Consider the following 20000-nt stretch of genomic DNA (forward strand, 5'->3'; position numbering starts at 1 on the left):
AAAGTGGCACTTTATGTGTGTATCCAGATTGCTGCTCTTCTTGGAACTGGATGTACTGGCATTGCATGCAGCCCTTGGTGGGTATAACACAGTGCCCAATGTTCCACATTACCTCACAGCTATGGTGGCTGATGCTCGTTGAGACTTGTAGGGCAGAAGGCAGAGAGGCCAGCAGCAGCCACAGCCAATGAAGTTGAAGCCAGAACTAATGACAGACAGGTGGCGATTGGCTAAGGGCAGACTGAGGTTGCTGGGGCAGTGCCTCCTCTGACTCACAGAGCTGTTGTGAAGATGTAACAAGGAAAGGGAGAGCTGTGTAAGCCACCATGAGCTGCTTGATGGAAAGACGGTATATAAGGGAGGTGGAGTAATGACCAGACAAAATAAAGAACTGCCCCAAAGCTTCCTTTCTCCTCCATGCCAGCAGCCCTTCAGGGTTGGTGTTGTTTGGGCCACAGAAAAATGGGTCAGGGTCTATAGACCACAGACTAACTAATTGAAGGGCATCCGCTCCTCCATAACCCCCCACCCAAGGCAACCCAAAATCCACAGCTGGACAATACCTTTTATTAGGACCAACCAAAATGTCACCAGATAGCGGAACAAGGCTTTTAGTTCTGCATAACTCTTCTTTAGGCTGGATGTTACACACCTTAGGCTGGAGGTTACATACCTAGGAGGATTCTGGAATAAAGAAACAATGGTCACAGCCACACAAAACATTTAAAGCACTCATAATTTAACATTCATGCCTTCCCCAAATAATATTGGAAACCATAGTTCCCAGCACCCTTAACGAACTACATTCCCCAGTGTAAGAGTGCTTTGACTGTGTGGTGTGGATGTGACTAATGGCTCTTCCTCATTTTTGAAAACCTGAAGCCCAGTTGTTATCCATACCTTCCCCCAACCAAGGTCACTTAAAAGTCACCCCAGCCCCCTTTTAAGCAGTCTGCCAAACTGACTGAGTCAATGACTAATAAAGGTGGAATTTTTTCAAGTTCATTCAAGGGTGATAGTGAGCACAAAGGGTGACTGCATACTATTAACTTCCTTAATTCTTATTAAACATTTTTATATATATATAAAAAAACACCACCAGTCATTCACTTAGTTCAAGGTGTTTGTAATTAATTTTCCATTACATTTGACTTTCATATAGTCTGCATAAATTCATCTGCAAATCTGTCCTTTTCACAGAAGCTGTTTATTGAAGGAAGGTAAAAGCTTCTGAACTTTAAAAATAATTGTTCTTAATCAACTTACATGTTTCAGGGCTAACAATTCATAGTTGCTAAAATTAGAACTGTCACCCAATTAAAGAAATTTTAAGCCGCAATCTTAAATGTACTTACCAGGGAGTAAGTCCCACTGAACACTGTGTGAGACTAACTTTCAAGGAAAATTTTATTTGTTTTCTTACAATTATAATCCGTCACACTAGACCTGCTTAGCTTCAGCAAGGTGATGACCTTATATGCCTTCAGACCATATGCATAGGATTGTGCAGCCAGTTAATTAATTGTCAGAGTTTTAATTAATTGAGTTTATTAAATCTGCAGAAATGGGCACATGAACAAAAGATTCATATATGGGTTAGAAGAGCTATACCCTCCTGTAAGAGAAGGGTAGACAGAGCCAGTGTGGCATTGTGGCTGCTAGGACTAGGACCTTGGGTTCAAATTGCCACTCAGCTTGGAAAACCCACTGGGTGACTTTGGGTCAGTCTCTGTCTTTCAGTCTAACACAGGTTTGCTGTGAGGATAAAATGGGGATGTGGAGCACTATGTGCATCACTCTGAGCTCCTTGGAGGAAAGTTGTGACAATATATAAATAATTACTCTTCTATGGTGGCAGCTGCAGTTTTTAGAAATATGTAATATAAATATTAAAAATATTTTCCTGAAAACTATATTACCCATCTTCATCCACTGATTCTAACCAACTGATTACATCATTACATGCTGCAGTCATGTCTTTCTCAAATAATATTGGGAACTGTGGTTCCCAGCGCCTTTAACAAACTACAGTTCCCAAAATTCACCATGACTTTTAAAACAACATAAGATTGCTTTAAATGGGATAGGTGTGGCTGTCCTATCCTGTATGTGTGTGTGTTGACTGTTGGTTGTAAAGAAATTGCTGGTTTTAGCCCTACCAGCAAGGAAGCATGACATTAACAACTTTGTACTTTATTCACAATTTATATAGCATTAGTACCCAGCTCTTCAGCCACAAAGGCTCTCAGAGCAGCTTTGTTGTTGTTGTTTAGTCATTTAGTCGTGTCCGACTCTTTGTGACTCCATGGACCAGAGCACACCAGGCACTCCTGTCTTCCACGACCTCCCACAGTTTGGTCAAACTCATGTTGGTAGCTTCGAGAACACTGTCCAACCATCTCATCCTCTGTCGTCCCCTTCTCTTTGTGCCCTCAATCTTTCCCAACATCAGGGTCTTTTCCAGGGAGTCTTCTCATGAGGTGGCCAAAGTATTGGAGCCTCAGCTTCACGATCTGTCCTTCCAGTGAGCACTCAGGGCTGATTTCCTTAAGAATGGATAGGTTTGATCTTCTTGCAGTCCATGGGACTCTCAAGAATCTCCTCCAGCACCATAATTCAAAAGTATCAATTCTTCGGCGATCAGCCTTCTTTATGGTCCAGCTCTCACTTCCATACATCACTACAGAGCAGCTTACATACAATCAATTAAAACAAGGCAGTCCCTGACCAAAACTTACAATCTTAAAAAACAATGACACACACAAGGTAAGAGGGATAGGGAGGGACAATGCCTGTTTGTTTTTAAATCAAACTCAGGCACCAATTCTCAAATAGTTGTTTCTATAATGACCAGCTGGCACAGTTCTGGCATAGGAGGTGCCTGGTGGAGCTGGGCTTTTGGCAAAGCAGATGGAATTAGCTCTGGTTTTTATCTCTTCCACTGAGGGAGTCTTATGGAATGGCCCCTCCCTGGTGACACTTGAGGGAGAAGAGGCCTGATGGTCTGTCACAGCAGAGCTGATGGAGTGAGCTCTGCTTCTCACCTCCCCCACTGTAAATTAACTCCACCAGCCACATTCCGGTTAAACTTTAGTTCAGAAATGTGTTCATAAAATGTGTAGTCCTTATTATCCTGAAAGCCTTCTGTGATTTGCAGAGCAAGGGCAGGCAACAGCAATACATTTCCCCCTCTTCACATCTTACCTTCCTGGTTCAGATGCATGCTGGTGACACTTCACTCCAAAACTCCTGAACTTCCCAATGGCTTCATAGAGATGCTAAATAGTATGGGTGAGAAGATGGAACCATGCAGGACACTGCAACTTCCATGGCACTGAACAATAGCCTCCCATATCTACTTTCTGGAAACAACTCTAGCAGTAGTAGTGAAACTACTTTAGTATAGTACAACAAAGTACTGTGCAATAGGTCCAGAATTAGGCATATGGGAATAGGCCCAGTGAAATCAATGGGGCTTAAATTAGAATACACTAATTGAAATTGTAACTAAGCATGACTAAGTCTGAATCCTTCTGGTTATTTTGAGGTGTAAGAGAGTAGCCAAAATAAATGCTCTGAAAATACATTGGGATTGTTTGTTTTTGCAACTCTTGAGTATGTATCCAAAAGCAGTTCTTTGAGCCTTGCTATGAATATTGCTTCCAGCCTATTGAAACAAAAAATGGCATCTCTAATTCTATCATTCCCTTTTCCTCCTCCTATAGGAACCTTAAGTACACCAGCAAGTTCTGTTATGCATGTCCCATTGAACCAGCAAGGGAAACCTTCTCCTTCTCCTCTTTGCACTCCACCGACATCTGTTTTAGGTCTTCCCCAACCCTTCAGAGCAGATTTGGGAAGAAGATGGGGGAGTGCAGGGAGGTAGAAGGGAGATTCTACATCATTGCACTCCAACTTGCAAAACAGATACATTTCAAATTAAGGTTCCTTTGTTTGTTCTAAATATTGACCAAAATTAAGCAACAGCATGAACAATTGAGCCAAAATCCTATGCTTGATTTGGAATGGTAATTTCAAAGCATGGAATCCTCACACCTGTGTTTTAAGTTAACATAAATGTTTATGTGTGTGGTGGTGGGGACACAGGTGAGAATACATACATGTCTCCCTCCTGGTCAGTTTAAAGGAGAGTAATGAATTTGCAATGGTGCAACTCGTATCTCCAAGGACATTTTCAGAGATTGGGTGACTTTTGCTTGGCCACATGGGAGCTTTCCTGCAGGGTCTTGCAGGGTCCAGTCTTGTTAAACATGCTATTTAACATCTATATGAAACTACAGTGGTACCTCTGGTTACGTACTTAATCCGTTCCGGAGGTCTGTTCTTAACCTGAAGCTGTTCTTAACCTGAAGCACCACTTTAGCCAATGGGGTCTCCCACTGCCGCCGTGCTGCTGGTGAACGATTTCTGTTCTCATCCTGAAGCAAAGTTCTTAACCCGAGGTAATATTTCTGGGTTAGCGGAGTCTGTAACCTAAAGCGTCTGTAACCCGAGGCATCATTGTACTCAGACCAGTCATCAGGGGATTTGGAGTGAGGTCTCACCAGCATCCAGCTCTATCTCTGTTTCAGTGAAATGGGCTGGATGTTTGCCAACAAACTAAATCCTGACAATATGGAAGTGCCGTAAGTGGATTTCCAGAAGTTGACAGAACTATCTGTTCTTAATAGGGTTTCACTCACCTTCAAGGACCAGTTGAATAATTTGGGGTTGTTCCTGGAACTATCTTTGCCCAGGTGGCCTCAGTGGCTAGGAGCAACTATGCAGAGTTTCACCTGGTGCAAGCTATGGTCATTTTTGGACAGGGATCGTTTGACCATGGTTATTCATGCTCTGGTAACCTCCAGGCTGGACTAGGGCTACCCTTGAAGATGGTCTGGAAATTGCTGAAGCAAAAATGCTGCTAGGGACAGCAGGTCATGAACATATTACTCATCTTAGTGAATACACTGGTTGCCAATTGTCTTCTAGGTCCAGTTCAAGATGCTAAACGGCTTGGGTCCCAGCAAGAGCACCTTCTTCCATATCAACCGGTCTGTGCTCTAAGATCAGCAGATATGGCCTCCCTGGTGGATCCTCTTTAGTATGAGGTACATGGTGGTGGGTGGGGGGCAGGAAGGAAATTTTTCAATAGCAGCTCCTCATACATGGAATTTTCTTCCTTCTGAGGTGCATCTGGCCCTCTCTAAATTTTTTTTGTGGTTACTTAAGATCTTTTTAAAAAGACATTTGGAGAAGAGACTGGATTGCTGCTGCTGATTCTGTTAGTAACTGTTCTGTGGTTTGTTGCCTTTTAAAGGATCATGTTATTATCTGTTTGCTTTGTTGTAAACTACCCTGTGGCAGTATATAAATCATCTATATAAATAAATGTAGCTTTAGCCTTTAAAATTTAATTATGAGCACACTTTTGCATGACATCTTTCAGTCAGTAATGTAATTCATAAACTGATTTATTCAGAGAAGCCCAAGCAATGTTATGCCTGCAATACAGGTTCCTGTAAGTTGGGTTCTGTTCCTTGCAAGCACTCTGGTAAAGAAGATAGTTGCTCACTAGATGCATGTGCTGGGGAATTAACAGGGTCACTGCACACAATATTAATACAGTTATTTCTAGCAAAGCATTGCATCCTCAGCAGGCAGTGACCAGAGGTGGCAGGAAATAACTGGACAGTGAGTGCTGTTTGGGAATACTTGTACTTTTGTATGGTTTACGAATAACAGGTTTATTACCAAGTCCCCAATTTAATTCCTAAAGTTCTGATCTACCAACAAGTACCAATAAAGTAAAAAGGGTGGGAAGTTAACATGATTACGTAACAGAACCTCCCTGTCCCCCAAATTCACATTTTAATCCACATTTAATTTGCATCGCAGAGCAGAAACAAATGATCAAGGATTCATTTGCTGCAGCTTTTGCTGGGAGATAGCATTTTATTCAGTGCTGATGGGAGATTCCATGTTTATCACCCCACAATACCCCCTCACCCCACAAAATTGGTATATCTTTGGCAAGACTCCTTTTCCCTAGCATATATAGTTTCTGCATGTGTGCATATTTATACATCTCTCTCTCTCTCTCTCTCTCTGTATGGGTAAATTTCCTCCCACTCCAAAATAATTCAGTTCAGCAAAAATGCACCATATGATTGCTAATAATTTGCTTCTGTTCAAACCTGGGTAAGACCTACTCCCTTTCCAAGGCTCTTCTGAATAAAATTCATTAGACTTTCTCAGTAGTTCCCAGACTTTCCCGCTCCCCAGACCACTTGAAAATTGCGGTGGTTCTTGGCAGACTACTTAATGATTTTTCTGCCCATTGTAGCAATTATAATGCAATGTGCTAGATGCTGATGATTCTTAATTGTTATTTTATTGCTTGTTTATTTCTTCATATATTGTGTTTTATTGTATTACAATCTAAATTCCATAGAATACAATAAAATATAAGGTAAGAAATAAAAGAAGCGATAAAATACAATTCAAAAATCAGTATAAATCTTTAATGAGATGGATAGGCCATCTCCTGTCTTCAACAACAAATTCACAGACACACCCTGGACCATCTGAATGAAGCTTGTGGACCGGTTTAGAACCCCTGCTGTAGCTATATGTTGTGTGGGTGGGGAAAGGGACCTGCAGACACACACTCCAGCAGGAGCAATAAACTTTCTCTATTACTTTCACTTCTTGTTTTCCTAACATTTACATATCAAAACGGCTACTATAATAGAATCCTAGAATTGTAGAGTTGGAAGGGTCCCCAAAGGTCATCTAGTTCAACCCCCTACAATGCAGAGATCTCAACTAAAGCATCCATGACAGATGACCATCCAACCTCTGCTTAAAAACTTCCAAGGAACGAGAGTCCACAACCTCCCGAGGGAGTCCGTTCCACTTTCTAACAGTTCTTACTGTCAGAAAGTTCTTCCTGGTGTTTAGTTAGAATCTCCTTTCTTGTAACAAAGCCATTGGTACAGGTCCTATCCTCCAGAGCAGAAAGCAAGCTTGCTGCATCTTCCATGTGACAGCCCTTTAGATATTTGAAGATGGTTATATCTCCCTCTCAGTCTCCTCTTATCCAGATTAAACATACCCAACTCCCTCAGCTGTTCCTCATAAGGCTTAGTTTCCAGATCCTTTAGAGTCAAAGTCAAAGAATTGGAAGGGATCCCAAGGGTCAATCTAGTCCAACCACCTGCAATGCAGGAATCTTTTGCCCTACATGGAGCTCAAAGCCACAAGATTAAGAGACTCATGCTCTACTGACTGGGCTATCCTAATCGTATCCCTCGTATCCAGTTGTTGTGTGATTTCTTTGTTTCTTCTGGACCTTGGTTTTGAGAGGTCAAATGATTTTGTTTTCTCTGTCTTTTCTCTGAAGGCAGAAAAGTAATGCAAATCCATCACAGGCCCAAAATGTACAGGATGTCAAACCATTTTAATTGTTTTTCTTTTCAATAATGTTTTTCCATATAACAATACAACAACAGAAATACGGCAGATGGAATAAATTTCTCTTTTCCTTAAAGGGCACATATTTCCATGTGACGCATGGTATTCTTTTCTTAGCCACTTCTCATACTCTTACTTCTACAGTACTGCTCTCAGTACATAGTGGGGTAAGCTGTTACACAGGTTCTATATCCTTACACAACATGGCTATGACTTCTCCATTAAACACTTAACCCACCAGAAAGCAACACTGTTTAAGGGAGAGGGGTTAAGAACTGCTTCATAGCTGCAGCATTAAAAGAATTAACTATGGAATGGACAGCTATTATCAAGGCATTTTTTAAGCGACCAAAGCAGCGACTAAGCTGTCAGACATGGCTGAAATGGCAAATATGGCTATAAACATGGGGTTGAAATACCAATCAAGTCTATCGGGGGGAAAGCGGAAAACATGTAGGATTTAAAAAACAGGAATCACAATTTGGATATTAGAATCTATAGGATCTCAGAATTAGAAAGCAAGAGAGAATGATAGTCTTAACAACACAGTGGTTTACATAGCTTCTTCGAGACCCACCTTCTTTTGAGCCTTATTTTGAGAGCACACCTAAATGCCACAGCAATTAAAAATTGCAAAGTCCTGAGATGTGTTGTCAGATTTCCACTGTACTCCCTTACAGAAAAGATATATCAAGATCTCCACAACTTTCACTCTCTTGCATACAAAGGAGAATAAGTGCAGGTGTTTCAGGACCTTTATGCTAAAACACTAAGATTCCACATAAAGTGCTTAAACTGTATACAAAGCAGCCCAGGCTGGTGTAGACTGTATACAGATGTGTGTTTCTGAATACTGTTGTACTTCTGTAAGATACGTTCTGTATTACAAATCATAAGGAAAAATGCTCTCTGGGCTTGTTTTTTTGTTTTTATTTGTAATTTGTATTGTGGATTTTACAACTTTCAAAAATGGTTTCAAAAAAAGGTACAGATCATTTGAGCACATCATCATTCCTAACACTACTTTAGGAAATACATTTTACTAATGTCTGACGATTTATGTTAACAATGGACCCAAAGCATACATTGATTTTTCACTACTCTATCTAGGCTTCTAACTTTATTGACTCAAGTACCGAACGTGCTTCTTTATATTCTTCAGCTTCTTCCAACTCTTTTTCATTTTCCTGAAATTAAACAAAGCACACTTTTCACTATTTTAAAAATTATTAAAGCTTAAAACTATTTGTTTGCATTGATATGCATCATGAGCTTTAGCACTTTAGTTCCCAACATATAGGGTGATATTCAATGTTAGTCATACACAGACTGAGTGCATGGAATTCAGTGGGTCTATTCTGAGTAACACTGGATATTACTCAGTATCCAGTTTGGATTGCAATGAGCCCAGCTTTCTGCAGAGCCCACAATTGGAAGTATTCCAGATAATCAAGTGAAGAATCCTAGTGAATGAATTCCAAACCCTTTGCAGTACAGCCAATAAAACCTGTTCCCCATTGGGGTTGGGAATTCCACTCTTGTTTGGCCAGGACACTCCATATTTACACCAGCTTTACGATTCTCACCTATGCAGAACTATTTCCCTGGCGATTTAACATCTTACCATCTGCAGTTTTGCAAGATAGATTCTCAAAAATCCCATACTCTGAAAGATAATGTCCTTGTGGCACAAAACAGGTTGAATCCATCACACACATTTTATTTTACTGCCCATTTAATGCAAAAATATATGATAAGTATTTGGCCCCCTTACTGAAGGAAAGGATTTACTGCACTGACTCTTCCAGGGTGTCTTATCTGCTGAACAATTAGTAATGATGTTGTGGAGAATGTGGCAAGATTTTTGAGTGACACTATGAAATTATGTCACCATAGGTCCCAAGAGCCATTTTCGTACCTCACTGGACAGTTTTATCCTAAAGTATCTCTTACTATGTTTTGTTAACTGTGTTGTATTCTGATCCATGTATACAATGCACTTTTTCTATGCCAATAAAGATTGATTGATAGATACTCAATATCAGCAGCAGAACATGACATAATACCCAGTTTATTAGGTTCAATTGACAGTCATATGATAGTGAATTGGTAAAGGGTGATATAGTAATGAGCTATGGTGCTTACTTCTCACTGCATAGGCCCAATTTTGAAAACACACTGACCTTTAATAAATGATTTTTGGCCCACTGAAATCCATTCTTTAGCTTTTAATCATAAATCCACACAATCTTGCAAAGAAGTGTTCCCATTTAAAGTGCTAGCATGAATCCCAAAGGAAAGAAGTACTCAGCCCCTGCTTGATTAGCATAGAAAAGTCAAAACATGGATAATCAGTCACAAACAATAGTAAAATTGGAAAGCTTTGTTATCACATTCATTGCCAGAGCAAGGAAGATGTTTCTATTGCCCTGGTGCTCCAGCAGATGACAATCTCTTCAGCAGATGCCAATACTGTCCCCCTCCTGAGGGGGATAGAGACAATATTACATATGACAGGGGAATACCTGGTACTGGGATAATAGCTTCATGGATGCACAGAAAGCTGAGGCGGTGCTAAAAAAAAAGCATGCTAAAGAGCAAAAAACTACAAGAAGGAATCAACTGGAGGGAATAATGCATTGTTTCAGTTGTCTCTATACTAATGCACGGAGTATGGAAAACAAGCAAGTTGAATTTGAGCTCTTAATACAGGTTGGCAAATATTATCTAAAAGGCATTATGGAAACATGGTGGGGTGACTGGAATATATAAATTGAGGGTCTAATCAAAACGAATAGCTCAAACAGGAAGGAAGGAGGAGCAGCATTAAATGTAATGGATGTGTACACTTGTGAAGAGATCCATGACTTGAGCATGGAGGGATGATTTGACAGTATATGTAGGAGAGGGAAACAACAGTAACCTTACTGTGGGTGTCTGCTATAGACCTCCAAGCCAGACTAAAGACTTGGATGGTGCTTTCCTAGAGCAGATTACCAAACAGTAAAAAAGGAGAGATGCAGTAGTTGTGTGAGACTTAAATTTCCTATATTTGTATCACAATTTCAAGTATTTTCCCCCTTTTATTTTTCTATTTTTTTCTGTTCATTTACTTTATTTTCTCACTGAATTTTTTCAATAAAATATAAATATTTAGGCTTGCAAGAGAGGTTTAAAATAATTTTAAACAGTTTATTTGGCTACATTCAAAGCAAGGGGAACACCATAGAAATAATAGGTCCTCTGCGTGGAGAAGATGGAAGAAATGCTGTTGGGTGACAGAAAGAAGGCAGAACTGCTCAATTCCTACTTTACCTATGTTTTCGCCCAGGATTAAAGCAACCCAACCTGGTGATACCAGAATAAATGATGCAAGGAGGGAGCTGCAGCCCAAGATAGGTAATGGGACACCTAGCTACTTTGAATGAATAAATATGCAGGGTCTGATGAGCTGTGCTCAAAGGTACTAAAGGAGTTTGCCTCTGTCTATAATTTTAGAGAATTCTTTGGGAACAGGTGAGGTCCCTGCAGACTGGAAACAGGCAAATGTTGTCCCCCATCTTCAAGAAGGGGAAAAAAGACCGGTCAGCTTGTCTTCAACACCAGGAAAGGTCCTAGAACAGATAATTCAACAGCTGGTCTGTGAACACTTAGAAAAGGATGCCATGATTACAAAGACCCAGCATGGGTTTCTCAAAAAAAAAAAAAAAAAAAAAAAAAAGACCCACTGTTGTTCAATGTCTTTCGAAATGACTTGGATAAAGGAATTAAGGGGATGCTCATCAAATCTGCAGATGACACTAAACTACAAGGGATAGCTAATGCCGTAGAAGACAGAATCAGGATTTTAAAAGACCTTAACAGATTGGAGAACTGAACCCAAACAAACAAAATGAATTTCAATAGAAACAAATGTAAGGTTCTACACTTAGGCAGGATGAACCAGCTGCAGCGTAAGATGGGGGACACCTGGCTTGCCCATACCACATGTGAAAAGGAGACCATAAGTTTAACATGAATCAACAGTGTGATGCGGCAGCAAAAAAGCTAACGCTATTCTAGGCTGCATCAACAGAAGAATAGTGTCCCAATCAAGATAAGTCATAGTACCGCTTTGTTCTGCCTTGATCAGATAAGTATAAATGTAATGGATGTAGAATATAAAATCTACATGAAACAGCTGGCAAGGTTGAGACTTCCGGGTTAGCGCCACCGGCAATGGCGGATTTCCTCTGATCGGGAGGAATCCGCTTCGTGGAAATTAGGGTCTTGACTGCCACGGCGAGGTGGAGACCCACCAAAAACCACAGGCGGGAGAAGCCTGTGGACGTGGGATTCGGCTGGCACCTTTTGCGCCTCCCCTACTCACGGGGAAACCCGGTTTCGGGGATCCGGAGCGACGTGGGGTGAGCGGCGCGGTGCTTCGAATCGACTGCTCTTTTCATGGAGTGAAGCCGCATTGCTGTTGCCGGAGAGCGCTGACTTTTTCCTGTGGACAATTGGACTTTAAACAAGTACCCGTGAGTAGAACGGAAAATTGGATTATTAAACTTCGTAATTTGGCACCGAAGCGGGAAGGTCTAAACAGGAAGTCCGCCTTCCGCTTTTGTAAATAGTTTGAAGCAAAGACATCGCAAGCTAAAGTCTGAAAAGTTTTTTTGTAAAGGACTAAATTTCCATCGGTTAAAATTACTAAACCCCCCTTGGAAGCAGGAGAAGAGGGGGGAAATCTTAAGATTGTTCAAGCCTGCAGGAGAGAGAGTAAAGAAAGATATATTTCTACCGTCTTGAACCTGGGAACGGGCTGTCAAGAAGACAGACGTTTTGGGAAAGTTCATTGACAGTGAATAAAACATATGTTGACAGATAGTTAAAAAAGAGAAACATATTGATTCCAATGTTTCCTTTTGCACTTAAAAGGAACAAAAAATTTGAAAAACGAAAGTAATTTTGTTGCCGGATCTGCTTTCAAAAGGACGGATACAAATAGAAATTGTTTCCTCTAGAGGGAGCTTTTGAAACTGCTGTTGGAGTGGACCTGGGGAACTCGCCAGCTGTAGAGATTAAAGATCGTGAGAACTAGACATTGACCTTGGACAAGAATGTGGGCAGAGGAAGCCTTAGTCTCTGCTTTTTGCAGGACAAGTGCTTTGTTGGAGCAGCTTCATAAGAAGATGGATTTGATGACTACTGCAACTGAAAATTTTGGACAAACATTGAATACCTATATAGAAACCTCTCAGGAACCGACCCAGGAATCTGCTTTGATAGGGCAACCTGCGGAGAAGATAAAGGAGGAGGTCGTTGTTGAACCTCAAGTAATGCAAGTGGAGAGAGCCGCGGCCTTGCAGGAACATAAGCTGTTGTTTCTGATGCCTGAATCTGGAGTGGGCCAGATTTGGAGAGATGGAGTCCCGTTTGGACTGGAGATGGGAAGTTGGATAGATTCCCCTATGCAGGGATGTTCTGACTTCTGGGATCTGGTTCTGGGCCAGGGGGAGACTGGAGTTGTGGGGGCCTTTAACTTTGGAGGGACATTGAAGCATGCTTTGAAATATCTTTTGAATTTTAGTGCTGACCATGGAGAATGGGCCGACCTGTCGAGAAGGGATAAAGACATTGTTAGGATGGAGTCCCCCCGAGATCTACTCCTCTGTGGCAAAGGAAGGAAATTAAGAACAAGATCAGCAAAAGACAAAGTAAAGTGCAGATATAAACATGAAGAAGATCTGCAGAAGGGACATGGAAAAGAGCTAAGAGCCTCGGACAGAAGATCACCAGGTTGATGGACTAGATGGAATTGATAGAAAGGACTGACAGAACCCAAGACCAGGAAGATGAGACGGCGGATGAGGATCGGAAGAAAGTTTAAAAACTCATTTAGAGAAATAATGTAAAATTAATGACTGTTAGAAAAACGTTGGAATGAAATTATTTGGCTTTAGTAGAAACGCTATAAGGAGTTATGTACAAATAAGTTTTAAGTCTTAGGGCTTTTTATGGTAAGAAAAAGTTAAAATAAATTAAGACAATTAAATGACAGAATATGGTGAAAGATGGAAAGGATTTGCTGAGATAATTAATAATTAGAATACAAAAAAGGAAGGTGTGAGGAGGTCGATGAAACAAGTTAATGAAAGATAAAGATATAGGAATATTGGATTTGTTTTTATTTTATTTTTTGTTTTTGGTTTTGATGTATTGTGTGTTTTGTATTTTTTTAACTTTTTGTTGACTTGTATTGTTTAATTTCTTTTTTCTCTCTCTTCTTTTTCTGTTTTTCTGTAAATTTTAAATTCTTAATAAATATCATTTAAAAAAAAGAAAAAAGAAACAGCTGGGAAGGTTAACCAGGAATTTGGAGTGCAGTGCCACTAATATGCAAATGATACTGAACTCCATTTCACTTTTCCATTCAATTCCAAGGAGGTGAAGTTTTGGGAGGCATATAGAAAAGCAACCAAGTAGAAAACCTTCAAAAACAATGTTAGTATGCGTACCAGTGATTCTAATAGCCTAACTTTGGAGCAATCAGTTCAATCAATGATTAAGATAATGATTGCTACTCCAAATATTTCTATGGTGTTGTTGTTTTTAGGGGCAAACTAGATCACCTATTTCAAAAAACAGTATGTAATGTGCATTTTTATTTGGCAGTATTGTGATAGTAAGCACCTGGATTCAACAAAAATGTTGACACCAGTACAGACCTAACATAGCTCTTCACTTTATCATGATATTTAGTTTTAAAGCCCCCTGGCAATTTACCACAAATCTTAAAGGTAAAGGTAAAGGGACCCCTGACCATTAGGTCCAGTCATGACCGACTCTGGGGTTGCGGTGCTCATCTCGCTTTATTGACCGAGGGAGCCGGCGTACGGCTTCCGGGTCATGTGGCCAGGATGACTAAGCCGCTTCTGGCAAACCAGAGCAGCGCATGGAAACGCCGTTTACCTTCCCACCAGAGCGGTACCTATTTATCTACTTGCACTTTGACGTGCTTTCGAACTGCTAGGTTGGCAGGAGCAGGGACAGAGCAACGGGAGCTCACCCCATCACAGGGATTCCAACCGCCAACCTTCTGATCGGCAAATCCTAGGCTCTGTGGTTTAACCCACAGCGCCACCCGCGTCCCTGTCACAAATCTTAGCCAAGATTAATGCTATGAAGGTTCTATCTTAAATAAACTTTGAAACCAAGGTCTAAAGCAGATTTCAAATCCTGTTTTGTATGGGCCTAAAGTTGAAGTGGGGAATTATAGAGAGAGAACACTCAGTCCCACTGCATTATTTTTATCCCCCATCCCCTTTGCTTCTTAGGCTGATGTACATGGTTCTCCCCAACCCCATGTTATCCTCACAGCAATTCAGTGATACGGACACAGAGATGGTGACTAGCCCAAAGCTTCACAGCAGAGGAGGAAATGAACCTGGGATTCCTGAGGCCAAAACTGATACTTGATCTAGGTTTACTTCTACACCAACTCCCAAAGTACAGATAAACAGCAGAAATTTAAAGCTGCAAGCTCAAAGAGTTTAAATATCAATTAACTATAGCTGTAGTTGATTCATTGCTAGGGCAAGTTTTAATTTTTGTACCTTAAAGTTAGCAGGCATGTTTTGCAGGGGGGCAGGTTTTGGTTTGGATTGGTTACTCTAACAGAAAATAAGCAAATATTAAATATGTCTTTTCCTTCAAGCAAGTGGCAGGTTTGGTTTAGGTTCTCAAAGTTCCTTCAGTATTCCTGAAATGAATATTTGTTAAAGTTTTGGTAGCAATGAGACATATGCATGATCAATCAATTGATTATCTACCTTTTAGCTTGATCTATCAACTAAAAATATTCAGTTGAAAGCTCTACAAAATGTTATTTCTTTTGTACTTACTAATAGCTGAGCAAGATCTGCATGTGCAGCTTCTAATCTGCGTTGGCAATCAGGAATCATCATTCGAGATTCTTGCAAGACCTCAATCTGCAAAATGGAAGTTCATTAAGTATATGAACTATTCAATTTTAGTATACAACTCTACTGTTTAGCTGCTTAAAATAATGCAAACCTATTGAAGTTACTCTATATACAATAATTTTTTTAAAAGTACTCAGTAATACTTTTTAAAACCAAAGCAAGATCTGCTAAAAAGCTTTCCATGAAATATTTGTTTTTAAAAACTATTTAATATAAACTATTTCCCCTGCTGTCAAAAACAGCTTCGTCCAAAATGGGATCAGCTGGTTATATAAATATCTCCTGCATCTTTTTGGTAATAAATAAAAACAGTGTTCAGATAATACCACACAGAGATAATTACTGCATGAAAAAAGTTATTGAGTTATTGATCACATTGTATGCTCACTGCAGGAGGTTCTGACTAAAAGACAAAGGTAAAGTAAAATGAAAACCAAAGACCAGCAGGCTCATATTTTTGATGCTTATCATGCATAAAAAGTTATTACTCATTCTTGGGCTTCATTTTAGGAGAGAGATTATTCTCACCATGCTTTTTGAACAAAATTACTGGTCTGGCACCCCACTGAATTTGAACATCTTGCATACATCTACAGAAAACAATTTTGTAATTGCATACAAAATCATGGAATGTTTTTAACCCTCAAAATCATGCACTGAAAATGTGGTGTAAACAGCTAATTCTATCATGTATCCAGCCTGGATTGAAATGAAAATTAATTAACAACAATTATATGAATTTTAAGCCCTCACATGATTGTATTTAAGCAAAAGTATTAACAGAATCCAGTGTGTGCAACTGCAAGCACCTGTAGTCATGAAAAAAATATGTCCACAATTTGGCTGACACGTAGACAGAGTATACATTCTGCCTTCAGAAAACAAGCAACAACTCCAGTGACCAGAAGCTCCCATTCTGAATTTATTTTATAATGTTGTTGCTTCTTTCAACCTATAAAGCACTGTGGTACCAAAAGGAATTAAAAGTAGCTTCTTAATAGCCACTAGACCAAGGTATCTCAAACAATGTCCCATTGAGCGTCCAACTATGAAAACCAGAACAGATTTCAAGGTCCACATGTAGCTGTGGACCAAAGTATGCAAAATGTAAGAGATCCATGACCAGAATCATCTGTATTTCTTTATTTCAACACAACCACTTTCAATGCTGGGGATACAACAGTGACAGGTGGGGTTCTTCCTACACTATTTGTTGGCTCTCATCCAGTCCATTACAGAAGCAAGACAGCAGTCCAGTGCATCCACTGTCACACTGGTAGATGTAAAGTAGAAGTAGAGCTGTGTGCCATTAGCATATGCTGATAGCATACAGTGGTACCTTGGGTTACAGACGCTTCAGGTTACAGACGCTTCAGGTTACAAACTCTGCTAACCCAGAAATAGTACCTTGGGTTAAGAACTTTCCTTCAGGATGAGAACATAAATCGCACAGCAGTAGCGGGAGGCCCCATTAGCTAAAGTGGTACCTCAGGTTAAGAACAGTTTCAGGTTAAGAACGGACCTCCAGAACGAATTAAGTTCTTAACCCGAGGTACCACTGTACTCCAAAACTCTAGATGATCCCACTCAGCAGTTTCATGTAGATGTTGGGGGATAAAATTGAACCCTGAGGAACCCAACACTGAAGGCTTCAAAGGGCTGAAGAGCAGTCCCCAAGCATCACCCTCTGGAAACAACCAATCAAGTAGGACCAGAACCACTGCAAAGCAGTGCCACCTACCCATCCACATCCACGAGCTTTACTAACTAAAACTCAGAACAGGACTGGACCAAGCTCTGGACACCCTTTGAGATTAATCTGCTGTGGATATAAGCGATCTTATCTTCAAAAAGCTTTGCAACCAAGTCACAGCTACCATCAGTTCTGCCACCTCTTTCAGGTCAGATGGTAAGAAGCCCTGCACTAACCAGAAAAGCTCTGCTGGACAGCACAATGAGGATGCAATGGGGGCAGCAAAGTATGCCTTCTTTGGTGCCTTTCCTGCCACTAGGTAGGCTCAATGATGAGCCTCCACCAGTATTTGACTGCATTCAATCAGATATTTCTTCTAGTTGTGTTTGAGTGGTCTTCCAACTTGTTTCTTTGCCCTATGCTTTGGAGTATACGAGGAAACCAAACAGACTACACGTTTGTAGGGTGCTCAGGGGCAATCGTGTCAATGGCCCAAGCCATTTGCATGTTCCTGAGGCTGGCCAGGGCTTTGACAGGAGTGCCACTCATAGCATCTAAAAATTTCCCCAGAGTCCTCTGGTTAACTCATTGGATCCATCAGCCTCTAAGGGCAAACCACCCTAATAGGTTCCCCATCTCTGCAAAGGGGAAAAGGTGCTGAAAGCCTAAACCTCAACAGGAACTGATATTACTATGATAAGGGAATAATGTCAATACCACCCCCCTTCAGATCACCCTCTTCCTGTCCAGTTGAGAAAACAAGGTCCAGATTGTGGCCTGCCAATGCATTGGGCTGGTGTCATGTTGGGACAGGCCCTATGAAGTCCTGAAAAGATTGCCTGTAAAGAGATGGAATATCTACAGACTACAGCAACACCCACCCCCAAAACAAATGCTCAAGTCTGCCCTGATGCTGCATCAACTCCACCCTGCTCACCTACCCAGGTCTCAGTGAAACAGACTAGATCAACCTCCTCATTCATAATCAGATCATGGATGAGGGAGGCCTTACTCAGAGCTGACCTGCCTTTCAGCAACAGCATCTGCAGACCCAAGGGCTGACTGATAGGACAACTGCAATTCCACAGGTTGGAGGAGGGGCTGGCACATGGCATAGTCACAAACTGCCAGTGCCATGCACTGTGTGGGAAGGCAACATTTCTAATCCTTGAAACCTGTTACAGAGCACCAATGACCAATTATTTCACCCCAATGCTTATTTCGTTACTATTTCTGCAAACCATTAATATTTCTAGAATTAACTATGTAGGCAATCATTTTTACACCCTAAGTGAAGATACACAGTCCAGACTGCAGGCAGGTGAGAGGAAGTTTAACTCCTTTCCCTGGGGCCTCAACTTGGAGACTTCTAGTATAGCACTAAATATTCTTTTTATATGTCCACAAACACAAATTTTAAACATTTTTTTTTAAAAAACCTACACACAATACTTTTCAGTTAAAAATAACAACTGATAACATATATTCATGAACTATGAAGTTGTTTACCTGTTTTTTAATGGCATAATTTTCAGAATCTTCAGCTTTCATTTTCTCAATCTTTTCTTCTTGCTGTTTTGCTTCTTTTTCATACATAACCTTTTCTTTTGCCAAGCTGCATACAAAAATAATGAATTAACTTTTCCATTATAAAAGCTAATACAAGTTTTCCTAACTGAAAGGTTACACACATAATTTCAAAATATCATCATCATTCCATGTTCTATTCATTACATTTTATTTTAATCGTATATTGATTGATACACCATATATAGCTTGGGATTCAAAGATCTGCTCAGGCTCAAGAGCAAGGCTTGATCAGTGCAAAGCTGGCTTTTATTTCTTTTGAAAACTGCCATTTATGTCGTATCACAAACTGCTTTTGAATAATCCTCAATTAAAAAAAAAAAGGTCACCACACACCATGGGGGTCTGTTAAAGTCTGAAGCCCACTTTGTCTTCTGTGGCAATTCTTTGGATGCCAGCCATTGTTTTCCTATCTGATATTTCTCACTTCCACATACCCCAAATGCAGAATATGAATGTCTGGATTTGACTGAAAGTATCTAGCAGCCACAACTGAAATAATGCTTGTTTGTAGATCTTGAAGTTTAGAGGAAGAAGGTCTTCTACTAGTGATTGTACTTACAGTCCTTTTTGGTTATTCAGGCTCACAGCTTTGGTATGATCTAAATTCACTGCTGAACCTAGTTGCCCAGGTTATAACAGTGACCAGAAGACTTTCCACCAACTTTACCTAGTAAAACTGCATCTTGGTTGACCTTGCAACAATAATATGTATCTTTTAGTTTTGAGGCTTGATTACTTATGTGCTCTGGTATGAGACTTTCCCTGAGGACAGTCAAAGTGATGTGGCATATTTTTAATGGAGGGTGGCAAGCAGGAACACACACAATAGAATTCCAGGGTCTGTCCTAGTCTTTCATACTCAATGTGCCAAAGACCAAAATACCAAGCTCAAAATGCTTAAGACAATGCCTCCAATCCTATGTTCAATCATAGCCTCAAGAAGGAGCATCCTCTTCTAACAACACCATCTTTGTGGCAAAGGATATTTAGACAGCTGGTCCTTGAGGAAGGAAGGCCCAATCACACAAGCCTTACCAAAACCAATTTTCTACAAGCAATGTATGACTAGAATTTCATCTGGTTTCTGATAGCCAGAGGATTGGGGAAGAGAGAGATTCCAGTATTGTTAATAATCAAACTCTGCAGAATGGGCTAACTCTATGAGTCTACAACAGTAGATTCTATGTAGACACCAATAGAGGTTATTCACTGAACCATGATAATGAAAACAATGTAGTATTGCTGTCTTACTGCTGCCAAATCAAGAGTCATAT

The 20000-nt window shown here is 40.4% G+C and overlaps 1 protein-coding gene across 1 annotated transcript in view; it reads right to left on the reverse strand.

The window, feature by feature from the left end:
• Positions 1-8391: 8391 nt before the first annotated feature.
• TBCA (tubulin folding cofactor A) overlaps positions 8392-20000 on the reverse strand; it is a 33262-nt gene continuing 21653 nt past the window's right edge. The window contains exons 2-4 of the mRNA XM_028748142.2: positions 18646-18751; positions 15363-15449; positions 8392-8663 (exon numbers count right to left, since the gene is read on the reverse strand). Coding sequence (XP_028603975.2) covers positions 8583-8663; positions 15363-15449; positions 18646-18751 — 274 coding nt within the window. The 3' untranslated portion in view covers positions 8392-8582. The remainder of the gene's footprint in view (positions 8664-15362; positions 15450-18645; positions 18752-20000) is intronic.

This window comes from Podarcis muralis, chromosome 11 (genome assembly GCF_964188315.1).
Source record: "Podarcis muralis chromosome 11, rPodMur119.hap1.1, whole genome shotgun sequence".
In the NCBI taxonomy this organism is placed as follows: Eukaryota; Metazoa; Chordata; class Lepidosauria; order Squamata; family Lacertidae; genus Podarcis; species Podarcis muralis.